The sequence below is a fragment of the Drosophila gunungcola genome (genome assembly GCF_025200985.1).
Source record: "Drosophila gunungcola strain Sukarami chromosome X unlocalized genomic scaffold, Dgunungcola_SK_2 000043F, whole genome shotgun sequence".
In the NCBI taxonomy this organism is placed as follows: Eukaryota; Metazoa; Arthropoda; class Insecta; order Diptera; family Drosophilidae; genus Drosophila; species Drosophila gunungcola.
This window is the reverse complement of record NW_026453191.1, coordinates 340,152-353,557: the sequence shown is the minus strand read 5'-3', so window position 1 is coordinate 353,557 and position 13,406 is coordinate 340,152. Positions and strand designations below refer to the sequence as shown.

Here is a 13,406-nt window from a genome sequence, read left to right as displayed (position 1 = left end):
GCCAACTGGTAAATCGGTGCGTCTAACAATAGTGCCGGCGATTAGCACAATTTGGCACACCAGACGCGACGCGACCATGTCGTCGGAACAGGCGCCTCCAACTCCAAGTTCGGATGGTGCTGGTCGGCGACTGATGTGCGAGTTTTGCGGCTATCGGACGGGCATCCATTGGAATCTGCAGGTCCATCGGCGGCGACACACGGGCGAGAAGCCCTTCAGCTGCGCCACGTGCCAGGCGAGCTTCCCCGCCAGTTACCAGCTGAAAGCCCACCTGGAGCGGCACCTGGATGCCGGACAACGTAGCCTGCGACACATTTGCGCCGACTGCAATGTGGGATTCTCCAGTTCCCGGGCCCTGTACCATCATAGGCCGCTCCACGAGAATGGGAAGCGCTTCAAGTGCTCGCAGTGCGACAAGTCATTTGCCCAGGCGGCGGGTTACGCCCAGCACAAGCGGATGCACCGGCAAAGGAATCAACGGGCCACGGATCTAAGGGACCCGCAGGCCATTGAAGATCCGGCAAAAAGTCAGAAGTGACTTTCCTGGGCGGCGGAAGTATATCTCGTTTCAATAAATTCGAAAAAGTAACCGTGTTAGTTTATTTTTAAAATTTGCAATGGCTTTTAGAGCGGCTTTTTCGCAATTCTTAATAATAACGCTTAAAAGTCAACTGAATACTTGTGTTAAATAAAAATCAAGATTTTCAAATTTTGAATTGAACTAGAAATTGACAGTTGAACCGGTTAACCGGTAGTTCTCCTCCTTGGTTTGAGGCCGTGCTAATTGTCTATCGAATTTCCCCTTCCTGGTTCGAGACTGCACTATCTATCGAATTTCATCACTAAACTTATCGAAGTTTTGTTACATATTTTATTTTGATTTTGTTTAATGCAAAATTGCAACTTTGGATGCGAATTAGCTGGCGCAGAATGCTGAGACACTGCCTCGCCAACGTGGACTACGTCCGCCTGCACGCCCAGCAGCAGTTGCGTCCGAAATGCGGCGAGATCTTCTACGAACAGGAGGCCGACAGCTTCCAACTGGTTTGCCTGCTCTGCGAGATGAAGCACTTTGGGTTCGAGGACTTCGCCCGCCACATCCGCAACGTCCACTTCGACCAGGAGGGCAGGCCACTGACCCAGACGGTCACGGGATCGAGAACAGGAACTGAAGATTCTGCTCAAGACAAAGCATCGCCTATGGTGGTGATGGCCAGCCTCAAGGAGGAGTTCCTGGCCAAGGAGGATTCCATTGATATGGATACCCAGGCAGAACTGGAACTGGAGCAGGATCTGGAGGAGGTAAATCCACTGCGTATCATGGCGCTCGAGGATAAATACTCCGAGGATGAGGAGGCCATCGATACAAAGTGGCAGCCAGATCCTGGCAGTTCCTCCGATTCCGACCACGGAGGTTGCGACCTGGAGGCCCTGATGGGCGTCGAAAATCCGCAGGATAACCAACAGGATGAGGACGAGGACCACCAGTCCGTTTTTAAGGTAGCCACAAAGATATTTTTTTTACTTTAAAGTCAATTAATCGGAGAAAGCAGCCCATTTTTATACAGAGCTTGGATGAGATCGTTTAAAAAATATTCATAATTTTATAGCAACATGAGGTTGCTCAAAGTTATATAAATAATTTCTGAATGTTGCTGAAGTAAAGCCCGCATTTTAATTTACAGACCCTAGCGGTCATCCATTCTTAATATAAAATCTAGGAAGTATTGTACAGAAAATGTTTTTTACCGGACAAGAAATACATAAGTATGATTTTATTTTGCCTTCATTCTCTAATATCTGAATATGTTCGATTTGCAGAAGCAGCGCCAGCCGAAGGACTACAACTGTCCGCACTGTGATCGCAAGTACACCACCCAGAAATACCTAAACACGCACCTGAAGATGAGCCACCCGCATCCGCAGGCGTTCAAGTGCGGCGACTGCGAGGCCACCTTCGATGTGGACCGTGCGTTGGCCCAGCATCGTCGCAAGGAGCACACCGAGTTCGCCTGCCAGCTGTGCGCCAAGGTGTTCAAGAGCTCGCGCTCCCTGCTCCGCCACGTGCAGGGTCACTCCGGCGCACGGACCTACAAGTGCGAGCACGAGAACTGTGGCAAGTCGTTCGTCAATCAGCACAACCTCACCTCGCATCGACGGGTCCACAACGAGGAGCGGAACTATGTGTGCGAGCTGTGCGGCTATAGATCCCGCTACCGCGAGGCGTTGATCGTCCACCGGCGCACCCACACGGGTGAGAAACCCTTCCAGTGCCAGACCTGTGCCCGCAGCTTTGCCTCCAAGTCGCTGCTCAACGAGCACCAGGCGATGCACTCCACCGAGAAGCCCTACAAGTGCGACAAATGTGATTCGGCCTTCTCCCGCCCGAAGGCCCTGTACCACCACAAGCATCTGCATTTGGGCGTCAAAAAGTTCAAGTGCAAGATCTGCGGCAATGCCTATGCCCAGGCGGCAGGTCTGTCCGCTCACATGAGGGCGCACAAGCTCCAGGCGGCGGCCAATGCGACGGAGGGCGTCGAGGCGGAACCCATCGAGATGCTGTTCACCTACTGACCGAATTGGGGATAGCTTAACGAGAACATCTGTATTTCTAAAGACATTATTTTCACATAACATCTACGATGCATCACACAACTACGTCCATAGTTTACTTGTTCGTTGTACAACTAAGTTTAGTTTAAGGTACACTATCACTAAAAACTTTTTCACATATCTGAAATAGTTTTAAGCAAGCGTATATTACTAGAAAATGTATTTTCCAAATAGTATTATATTAGTTTTCAAAATAGTTGTCATTTGAGAAACTTGACACTCAAATGTTAATCTTTGTTGATGTCATTACCATTATTTTAAAATGAGTGTTATCAGAGCAAAAGGTATTCAACGAATGTTTTGAGTTCCCATTATGAATATATATATATTATATTTTAATAGTTAAAATATTGAGTAAGTCAATGTTTGATACAAAATAGGTAATTCTGTCTAAATTTAAATGAAAATTGCTAACCATTTCTGTTCTTTCTACCAAGCAATCGAGGCAAAGTGTAAATACTGTTAAATCTGTTCATATTTAAGCTAGTTTTAAGCAAAAAGTATTCTTCCTTGTGGACCATAGGAAACCATTTTGCACAAAACCTAGTACAATAAACTTCCTGACATGTTACTCAAATATGTTTTTTTATGGTGTACAAGAAAACACAAGCTGGTCTATCGCTCAACATTTATTTCGAACAGGAACTTATAACTAGTCGCATAATGGTTACACGTATATATATATATATATATTTTTGGGTTCATTATGCTACAGCAGTTGGTAATAAGCATAACACTGCGGTAACCAAGACATAGGCTGAAAATCCCGATATGAGACATATGTACATATTTGAGGGATTACCAAATCCGTAAGTTAACTATCCTAGAGATGCACAAAAAAAAAAACAAAAACAGAGACTAGATGGATCAGAGGGGATAACAAAGCGAGGCGACATTTGTCCTGGACAGTTGCCCCCTAACAATATGGTTTCATGTGACTTAGGCCCACACCCGGATGGTGTAGTCCCAACTGCCGGTGGATAGAGCGGTGCCATCCGGTGAGACCTGTACGCAGGACACCTTATTCTCATGCCCGTAGAGCAGGCAAACCCTCTCCGACTTCAGAGTGTCCCACAAGTTGACAGTGTAATCGTTGTAGCCAGCGAAAAGCAGCCTGCCACTGACCGAAAAGTCCACCGAGTTGACGCCAAAGATGATGCTCTCCTTGGCGAAGACGGCCACCTCGCGATCCGCTCGCATATCGTACAGCCGGCAGCTGCTGTCGTCGGATCCTGTGGCAATGGCATCTCCGCATGGATGGAACTTGACGCTATTCACATCCGATTGGTGGCCCTCGAAGGACTGAACCACATGCCCGGAGCGCATGTCCCAGATGAAGGCCATGCGGTCGCAGCTGCCCGAGACGAAGGTGTTGCCCGTCTCGTTGGGGGCCAGATCGATGGCCATCACATCGCCGGAATGGCCGTGAAAGCTCTGCAGCAGCTGGCCCGACTCCACGTCCCACAGGGCGCATGTGGAATCGCCGCTGCCGGTGAGAATCTGCTGATCCGAATTCGGGTAGATGCAGCACGACATGTAGCTGGTGTGCGTGCCCACCGTACGCTTCTTGGCGGCCATCTCCTCATCCGAGGTGATGGGATACACGGTGACCTTGTTGTCCAGTCCGCCGCAGGCCACAAAGTTGCCCGACGGTGCATAGGCACAGGCCATGATCCAGGTGGTGGGCATGGTGACTGCGTGCTCCTTGTTCGTGGTGAATGCATCCCAGATGATCAGCCTGCCGTCCTGCGAGGAGGAGATGATGTGACGCTTGTCGGGACTCCAGTCGGTGCACAGGACCTTCGCCTGGTGGCCCTTGAGCACCTTGCGCGGCTTGATGTTCACATAGGCGATCTGCTCCAGCCGCTCCGCAATATTGGATAGATTCACATCGTTCAGCTTCTGGCGCTCCTCCTCCAGTTTGGTCTTCAGGTTCTCCGCCTCACGCACCAAACTGGCCATTTTCTCGCTGGCATTTGCGTTCGCATTGCTCGCTGGCACCGCCGCCTCCGACATGGTCGCTCTCTGGGATCTCTAGGATCTGTGGTTATCCTATCTCTCGGGGATTCCGTGTCCTGACTTCCCCGATTGGATTGGACAGCGAAAAATCAATGGATGGGTTTGTCGAAAAAAAGTGTATACTGGAATGCGAAATTTGGAATACACAACGGCGGCCGGTTATCGATAACTTTTACCGTTGTTTCTGTGTACGAAATGTACCGTTACTTTTAACAAAATAATTCTTATATATTTACTGATCAGCATTTGAATCTAAAATATTTTTAATGGCTATAGAGCCAGATACATTGTTCAAATAAAAACCTGAATTTATGTAGTTAAAAATTACATATTTTTGCTAACAATAATTTAAGTGCGAAACGAACACCGTTGCTTATCGATAGTCTTTACCATTGCTTAATAATGAGTAATTGTACCGCTATGTATAAAAGCCCTAATTAAATAACTATTAAGAAAAATGAAAACAAATATATATACGAATATAAATGTCAAAATATTAATCTATTCAGATTTGGGATATCGAATCGGTGCAAATCTCATTTTGAAATTGGCGCCAATTTTCAAGAAAGTTTAACCATCACCGATCGTCAGCCAACACTGGCCCATCAGCTGGTATCTTTAATTTTGAAAAAAGCGACGCCGATGGCAGGAACACTTTAACGCCGGAGGAGCAAGTAATCCGCATCCGCTAGGCCAGTCCAGTGACCACCAGCAGCACGCGATGATTAAGCTGCAGCCACCGCCGGATGTGGCCGGTGGCTACCACAATTTCCGGTGCGGCGAGGTTCTCTTCAGCGCTCCCGCCTCCTTCGACATTTGCTGCTCGCTGTGCGACCAGCGCATGGCTTGGGACACCTTCCCGGAACACTTCCGGACAAAGCACCTTCCCGACAGTGGCCCCCAGGAGTCCACCAAGCTGGAGAGCGATCCCATTGCCCAGGACTCTAGCGAATCGCAGTGCAAGGAGCAAGAGTTTGTTGAGGAGCCAAACCAGGATACGGAGGAACCTCACCAGCGTCACCAGCGTGCGGCGGCCATGAAGAACACCCTGGTGGAGACCCAGGAGGATTTGCTGGACATAGATCTCGACTGGACGGGTGGCGAGCAGCCTGAGAATGATGAAGCCCACGAGGACGAGGAGGAGTCTGATGAGGATGACTCGACTCAGCGCAGCAATGACACCAAGGACATGCTTTTCCAGTGCGATCAGTGCGACCGGGCCTACAACACCAAGCGCAGCCTGCAGAGCCATTGCCGGCTGAAGCACAACGACGATGCCTCCGTCTCCGGAGGAGGAGTCCCGGATAAAGCCAGCAGCGAGCGCAAGGGCAAGACGCGGCGGAAAGGTCCTCCAAAGGTGTACAAATGCCACGAGGAGGCCTGCAACCAGACGTTTCGCACGGAACGCGATCTGCGTGGCCATCGCTGGAAGCACACGGGCATCTTCTGCGACATCTGCGGCAAACCCTTCACCCAGTCGGGCAACATGATGCGCCACCGCCAGCGGCACAGTGGCATCAAGCCGCACAAGTGTCCGGAATGCGAGGCGACCTTCTACACGCAGAAGGAGCTGTCCTCGCACAGTATCTGCCATACGGGCCGAATGCCCTGCATTTGCGAGGTGTGCGGACGACCTTGCCGGGATCGGGGCGTCCTCACCGCCCACATGCGTCGTCACACAGGCGAAAGACCGGCCAAATGCGAGGTCTGCGGCAAGGCCTTCTACAGTTTCCACGACCTCAATGTCCATGCCGTTTCGCACACCAATTTGCGACCATTCGTCTGCGACGTTTGCGGTTCCACGTTCCAGCGCAAGAAGGCGCTGCGGGTGCACAAGCTCCTTCACTCGGAGCAGCGCAAATATGCCTGCAAGCTGTGCGGCAAGACCTTTGCCCAATCCGGCGGCCTCAATGCCCACATGCGCAGCCACGATCCGGCGAGGGTTAAGGGAGCTGTAAAGCCCCTTCCCCAGGCGGTCACCATCGAGGTGGTCGAGGGCAGGACGCCGCCCACCACCACCATCACCATGGCCATCGACCTCAATGTAGAGGAGCAGCTGGTGACGCAAACCGAAACAGCTCCCGCCACTTGGCGCCTGGCTAACTGAGTAGCTGCTGGTTAGCATCAGGGATTGATTTAGTTAAGCACAAGCAACAAAATGCGCCATAACAAACATAAGAAATGTTCTAGTTTTCAAGTTAATTCGGTATAGTTATTAAAAGAGAAAGAAAAACTGTAAAACCAATAAGTTGTTAACTAGTAGACCTAGAATAAATTCCTAGAAATTAAAAGAACCCACTGTATATATAAAATTGACAACCTATTTTTGATCTCTTCCAATGTATTATTTAAACCAAGTAAGGAGTATATTCAACGTTTAGGATGGTTTCCGATTTTTACGACTTTGGGAAAACCAAGAGTCATTAAGATCGATATAAAATATTTAATATTCTGCAGTTTCTAACATTGCTCCGTGCCGCACGGAAACGACATCCCAGTCGGCTACTACTTCTACACGCCCGCCAATCCCGGCCAGCCGCAGATCAAAGTGGACGATGTGGAGACCATCCGGGCATCACACTTTGATGTCCACCGCCCGACCAAGTAGGTGGCAATATGATTTTAGCTACGATTTTTTAAAGATTCAGTTGAACTTAACTTCAAAATTATTTTAGGTCAACTATGATAAGATCTATCTATTAAAAACGATGAGCACCTAATAGTGTGCGCAAGGAGTTTTTAGCTCCCCTGAGACGCGCGGATTTCTATCCGAATGGGGGACAGAGGCTGCACTTGTGCCCATGCCAGGGCCGTTTACTTCTATGCGGAGGCAATGCAGCAGCGACAAGCTTCGCTCCATTCGGACTATGCTCCAGGTACGCGGTCGATGCCAGGGATTCACCGGCAATCAAGTGCAACTGGGTGATCCGCTGGAGGTGCGCCAGGTGATGGGCATCTTTACCTTCGAAACCAATCCACATTCGCCTTTTGGACGTCCACTGGCATACAGTACATAAAAGCATTCGCCGATTGGCGGTACAAAAGTGTCCTTTATTGGGGATGTTAAGAAGGGTCTATCCTGTCAGGGATCGGAATCCAGATAAAACAGGCCTTGCGTTCGACCCGAGATTCTTAGCTCTAAACATAGTACATATCGTTATGGTCTACTATCAAATATATATATTGGGGTTAAAATAATACATACAGCCTTTTTCTTATTCCAAACTAATTTGGAGTGCGTAAACATAGGCATATTACGTTTAAAGTAAAAAGATATTTTCTAGCTCCTTCGTTGTTTAGAAAAGGTACATATTTGTAGACTCATTGTTAGTTTTTCAAAACGATAAACCGAAGAATTTTGCCTACCGTAAATATAAATAGAATTTTAAGTAAACTAGGCAAACAAAAATTTTAAACATTTTCAAACATTTGGACGTACTCAGTTATTAATAGCTAAAATCAATCAAATTGATGGGAATGTTTTGAAAACTAAAGATTAATATAGTGTTTAAATGCACTGAGATAAGGAAACACGGGAAAATCTAAGCACGATTATAATCTCTAATTATTGGCCTAATTTCCCCGGCCTTTTACGTGATGTACAATGACATTTGATTACTACACAAAAAGTAAAAAGTGAGAATAAGATACAGTTCTAGGATAGATAATATCGATTAGTATTGGAATATCATTGCAATTGCTCAATGTGATGCCGGCTAGACGTTGACTATTAGCGGTCGTTTGTATACTATATATATAGGTCTATATAAAATATATACGTGTAAGCTATTGGTTATTGCATATTGTACGTTGGCGTACGTGTTCACTAAAGTGGATCGACTATTTCCACACAAATCGCAGGGTCGCATTGTTATCTACTATAGTTTGATTAATTTCGCCTTGGCAATAATGGGACAACTATAAGCTTAGTACTCTTCACAAAGGGAATTTACCAAATTCATTGTTTTTAACTAAGAAATTCAAGTAGTTTTAGCAAACTTTAAGTATTTAAATGATAAAAAGAATGATTTTTCAACCTTATTTATCGATTTCTTCCCCAACTTGCTGAGATTACCTGTAGGGCCCTACGATTTGCTCCACCTTGGTTAAACGTAACTCAATCGGAAGACTTTACTGCCACCCAGTTTCCGGTGTGCTCGTCCGATCTCACACAATATTGATCTCGATCTTGATGAGCAGCCGATCGTCGGCGCAGAATCCCAGCTGTATGATGTTCGATATGTTGGCGTACTCCAGGAAGCCGAATCCCCGCGTGCAGATCGCCTCGCGTGGTTGATAAAAGGCCATTATCTCCGGCTTGGTCATGATGGTGTCGTGCTGCGACAGCGCCGCATCCGCCGGATGGACCATGCACAGCTTGATGCGTCCCTTGAAGGGCCAGTCCAAGTGGTAGTCGTTCTCCGACTGCATCAGATGCACATGCAAGCTGAGCACATGTGGCTTCCGGGGCTGGATGTTCAGCCGGGCACAGAACTTGTAGCCATGCGGCGAGGTGTAGCACTCGTGCGAGTACACCTGGTTGTTGGCATTGGCCCGCAGACGGGCCACCAGGGCGCCCAGTTGCTCGATGCGCCACACAATCGTGCCGTTGCTGTAGCGCGGATCCACAGGCGCCTGCTGTTGGCGGGCCAGTCGCAGCTGCTTCTGCATGTTCTCCAGCCGGGTTTCCTGCTCGCGGGTCCTCTGCTCCAGCACCACAATCCGCTGGTACATGGTTTGCACAATCTGCTCGTCCACACCATTGGCATATTGCGGCGGTGGGGGCAGCTGTCCATGTTCATGTCCGTTCTCCATGGCGGTGCCACTGGTGCTGGGTTTGTGCGGCTGCCAGGTGGCAATGGCCGTTTGCTGGAAGGCCTGCAGCATGAGCTGCATGTGGTGCGGCATGTCCGCCTTGAGGTGCTCCTCCAACTGATTCGTCTCCGGGCGGCCCACAAAGTCGCACTTGATCTTTGCAAACGGGCACTTCTCCTCCTGCGGCTCCTGCTGCCGCCGGTAGGGGCAGCTGGGCAAGTGACGGTGCAGTTCGATGGGCGAGGCCACCACCGAGCAGCCCAGCGAGGAGTTGGGGCAGTCCCGCTTCAGTTGCTCGATCTCGCGACGCGTGTAGTTGTCAGGAAATATGTCGTGCTCGGCGGACAGCCGCTTGTTGTCCATGGGGCAGCACTGGTTGTTCTTCTGCATCCAGGCGGACAGACAGCTGCGGCAGAAGCGATGCCCGCAGGACGTGAGCACCGGCTCGTTCAGCCAGTCGATGCAGATGGCGCATTCATAGCGCGAGTCCAGCAGCTCCTCCTCCTGTTCCCCGGAGGTATCCGAACCGGGTGCGTAGTGGTGGTGGTGGTTCTGGTGATTCTGGTTCAGGGCCAGACTCTTGGGCGGAGTGGGTGCTCCACTGGCTACTCCTCCGCCTCCGCCCGCTGCCCCGGTGGGCGTGGCACTGCTGCTGGCCGCCACCCGAGCACTCGATGTTGTCGTCATTTCATTGCTATTGTCCTCTTTCTCCACCGAGTGCTGCAAATCGGCGTGGGAATGCATCCTGGCTGCCTTCTGGTCCGCCTGGCCACGCTGCATCCTCGCTGCTCCTCTGGCCACGGGCTAGCAATCGATTTAAAGGAGACTAACACTAATTCAATTCTAAAAAGCAATTCTTTTGCTCATGACTTGTCTCCTCGGAACAGCTGCGTGTCGTTGGCTGTTGTGCAACACTGGCTGGGCGTGACCAACACACATGTTCACACTGCGCGGGCGTCACTTTTGATAGGCAGAAAGCTTTATAAGATAATTTTGCATACAATTATTTTGATATGATTGTGGGCGTTTTTGTTTTCTATTCTAGGCAAAATAAAACGCACAGCCAGAAGAATAACTGTTTTCTCCAGCTAGGGACCAAATTTTCTTATGACAGTTGAAAGTTTGATTGAAAGTTTTATAAAAATTTACCGAGGTGTGGCATTTCAACAATTTAGGTTATTTATCCAAAGTTTTAATCAAAAACAGAGTGGATGCGTTGGGCCTTTTTGCCAACCATAAAAGTACACATTTTTTTTAGTTTTTTGTTCTAGCTCGCCTATTAATGACGCATTCTTAAATTCTTAAAGCGAATGCCAAACGATTGACGAATTCAACGAGTTATTGAGGCAATGATTAAAAAATGCCAAATTCTACTTATTTTTGTTTGGTTTTTTGAACATACAAATAACATTCGTTATGGGTGTTTCAAAATCTCCAAGACCTATCGGCCCATTTGCATCCCACTGCGAAATGCATGGCAGTGTGAACGCGTCCGTTTCGGTTTGGCGGCGGTGGGCGAGCATATAAAAAGGCAGTGTTTTCAGATTGGCGAGCAATCAGTTACGGAAACCGGGCGCTGAAGCTGAATTAAAAGCAGCAGACAAGATGTGGATCCCGAGCCAAAGCACAAGCACTATCTGCGCACTGATGCCTCTGCTGATTTTGGCGACCTGGCAGCTGTGCGTTCTTCCCGGGACGGATGCCAAGCACTTGGCCGCCAGATCGCACGACCCCGAAACGGAATTCCAATCCCATAACAGTGACGTCGTAGCCGCCCCTGCCGCTTCTTCTGCAGTGCGTCGGAAGCGACAGCTCTCCGATTGGCTTATTGCGCCCAACACGCGGTGGTGCGGACGCGGCAACCTGGCCAATGGAACCTACAATGATCTGGGCGGCGCCTCCAAGGCGGACAAGTGCTGCCGGAAGCACGATCACTGCAAGATGTGGATCGACGGGATGTCCAATCGCTACGATCTCTTCAACTACCGACCCTACACCCTGTCGCACTGCAATTGCGATCTGCGCTTCCGCACCTGCCTAAAGATGGCCGGCGACGAGGATGCGAACGCCATTGGCAAGCTGTTCTTCAATGTCGTCCAGACGCAGTGCTTCGGTTTGAAGTCTGAGACCGTGTGCATCCAGCGTGGCGGCTCTGGCAAGGAAGACGATCCCTGCCTGAAGGAGGAGGTGCGCCACAAGGCCTTTCTGCGCAACAACAAGCGGTTCTAAAGAGGACTAGGTGGGTAAATATTCGGTATAATCCCTTTGCATATAAATGACCTTCAAACTGTATAGTACTAGCTATCCCAATTTATGATATAATAGGAAAATTATTGACTGTAAAACATTGTACTCAAAAATAATACTATTCCAGTAAATTCTAGCCCCTTACCATCCCGAATTTGTATATCTCTCAATACTAAAACATTATTATTATTTTGAAATAAGTTTATCTTATTATACTTCCAGTAAATTTTTGAATTCATCCTAAATTTGTTGAATATTTCTAGAGTATGTTATTCAGAAATGTGCCTTTCTTACTAATGTCTAAAAGCTATTAATCATATATTTCTGAGCATTAAAATTATCGAGATTAAAAAATTAAAATTAAAATTAAAATTTTCTAGAATTTTGAGACCCTTTTAATCATTCTTAGTTGCCTGAAGTTGTAAATTGATCTTATGAGTTTTTTAATTTGATAAATATCTCATGCAGCCTATTTAAGTTATATTCTAGAAGTCTAAAACTGATAGTTATTAAGTAGGAAAAATGTCGTCTTCATATTAATCAAATTTTTAAAATGTTTTTTGAGATATATATATATATATTTAAATATTTAAATCATCCCTAGAGTTCGCATTTAGTTTGACTTTTTAATGTAGTTATATCAATAAATAAAAAACATTTAAGAAATACAAAAAACGAAATAGCAAAACCATAGACTGTTGAACTATGATAGTGCCATTTATTATTATCAAATTAAATTTAAGACGCAAGCATCAACAATCCAAATATAACATGTTTTCATGTGCAATATTTCCAGTTAGCTCACAGTGACCGGCAGGAATTGGAGTATCCCAAAGCCACCTGCCCGTATATGAAGCCTATGAACGAACAAACCGCCCCAGAGTGCTGCAATTAAGTTTGAAACTTAATGGGAAGGCATGGCAAAACACCATCACCATGCGTCTTAGAGGAGGAGAGATAGCCAGAGACACCCGTCTATGTATTAAGCTATCTACAATATATACCTAAATATGTATAGGACTTTCAAGTGCTAAAATAATGCGTAGTAGTCGGTACGATATACACCTAGTTGTAGTCAATCAATCTAGTTAAGGCCGACGGATCAAATATAGGCTGCCAGAAAACAAAGTTTTTAACTAGCTGTAGAGACCCCTATAATATAGTATATACCCTATAATCAATGTATGTGATTAGTTGTAGACGTAGTAAGTTAATAAAAGGAATTTCCAAAGAACAAAATTCCCCGAGTTGTGTGTGTTTTTTGACTGTCCGAAATCCGAACTCCGTAATCCGGCAAATCCGCCGTGGAATTTCGTACTTTGCACCGGGCTATCGGTATCAGCATCCATCCGTAGTCTACGTAGTATACGTGTGTGTCTGGACTGTGATCGTCGCATTGACGTAGCTGTTGCCCCTAAATATACTAAATATGATGACCAGGCGACCCCTGAATCGCTTGCCCGCCTCTCAATTGGCCACCACTTGGTCATCTGGGTCACAGTGGGATGCGTCATGGCTGCGTCTGGATGGAGCTTAAATATAAGCCACTCGAAGGTCTGGATCGAGAAGGATCCATAGTCTAGTCAAAGTCCAAAGTCTTGGTCAAGTAACTCACCGAGCTCTCAAACAATAAAATATTTTTAAAAATTGATGCGTATTTTTCAACCATAATCATTTTTGTTTAATTAAAGATATTAATATAATATTAAGCC

The 13,406-nt window shown here is 47.3% G+C and overlaps 7 protein-coding genes across 7 annotated transcripts in view; 4 read left to right on the top strand and 3 right to left on the bottom strand.

Moving 5' to 3' along the window:
• The window catches only part of LOC128260842 (uncharacterized), a 49,451-nt gene that overhangs the window by 30,611 nt on the left and 5,434 nt on the right, over positions 1-13,406 (bottom strand). The window lies entirely within an intron of this gene.
• On the top strand, positions 77-635 carry LOC128260858 (zinc finger protein 771). The gene has a single exon (XM_052994141.1). The coding sequence runs from the start codon at positions 77-79 to the stop codon at positions 536-538; it is 462 nt and encodes a 153-aa protein (XP_052850101.1). The 3' UTR covers positions 539-635.
• On the top strand, positions 854-3,184 carry LOC128260849 (zinc finger and SCAN domain-containing protein 2). Its single transcript, XM_052994132.1, has 2 exons — positions 854-1,500; positions 1,822-3,184. The coding sequence occupies exons 1-2, from the start codon at positions 910-912 to the stop codon at positions 2,572-2,574; spliced, it is 1,344 nt and encodes a 447-aa protein (XP_052850092.1). The 5' UTR covers positions 854-909; the 3' UTR covers positions 2,575-3,184.
• Positions 3,228-4,792, bottom strand: LOC128260851 (guanine nucleotide-binding protein subunit beta-5). Its single transcript, XM_052994134.1, has one exon. The coding sequence runs from the start codon at positions 4,627-4,629 to the stop codon at positions 3,553-3,555; it is 1,077 nt and encodes a 358-aa protein (XP_052850094.1). The 5' UTR covers positions 4,630-4,792; the 3' UTR covers positions 3,228-3,552.
• LOC128260848 (zinc finger protein 287) lies at positions 5,196-6,944 on the top strand. The gene has a single exon (XM_052994131.1). It carries the CDS (start codon positions 5,354-5,356, stop codon positions 6,737-6,739), a length of 1,386 nt encoding a protein of 461 aa, XP_052850091.1. The 5' UTR covers positions 5,196-5,353; the 3' UTR covers positions 6,740-6,944.
• Positions 7,555-10,373, bottom strand: LOC128260846 (TNF receptor-associated factor 6). The gene has a single exon (XM_052994129.1). It carries the CDS (start codon positions 10,225-10,227, stop codon positions 8,800-8,802), a length of 1,428 nt encoding a protein of 475 aa, XP_052850089.1. The 5' UTR covers positions 10,228-10,373; the 3' UTR covers positions 7,555-8,799.
• LOC128260856 (acidic phospholipase A2 PA4) lies at positions 10,967-12,933 on the top strand. The gene is made up of 2 exons (XM_052994138.1): positions 10,967-11,686; positions 12,491-12,933. The coding sequence occupies exon 1, from the start codon at positions 11,053-11,055 to the stop codon at positions 11,674-11,676; it is 624 nt and encodes a 207-aa protein (XP_052850098.1). The 5' UTR covers positions 10,967-11,052; the 3' UTR covers positions 11,677-11,686; positions 12,491-12,933.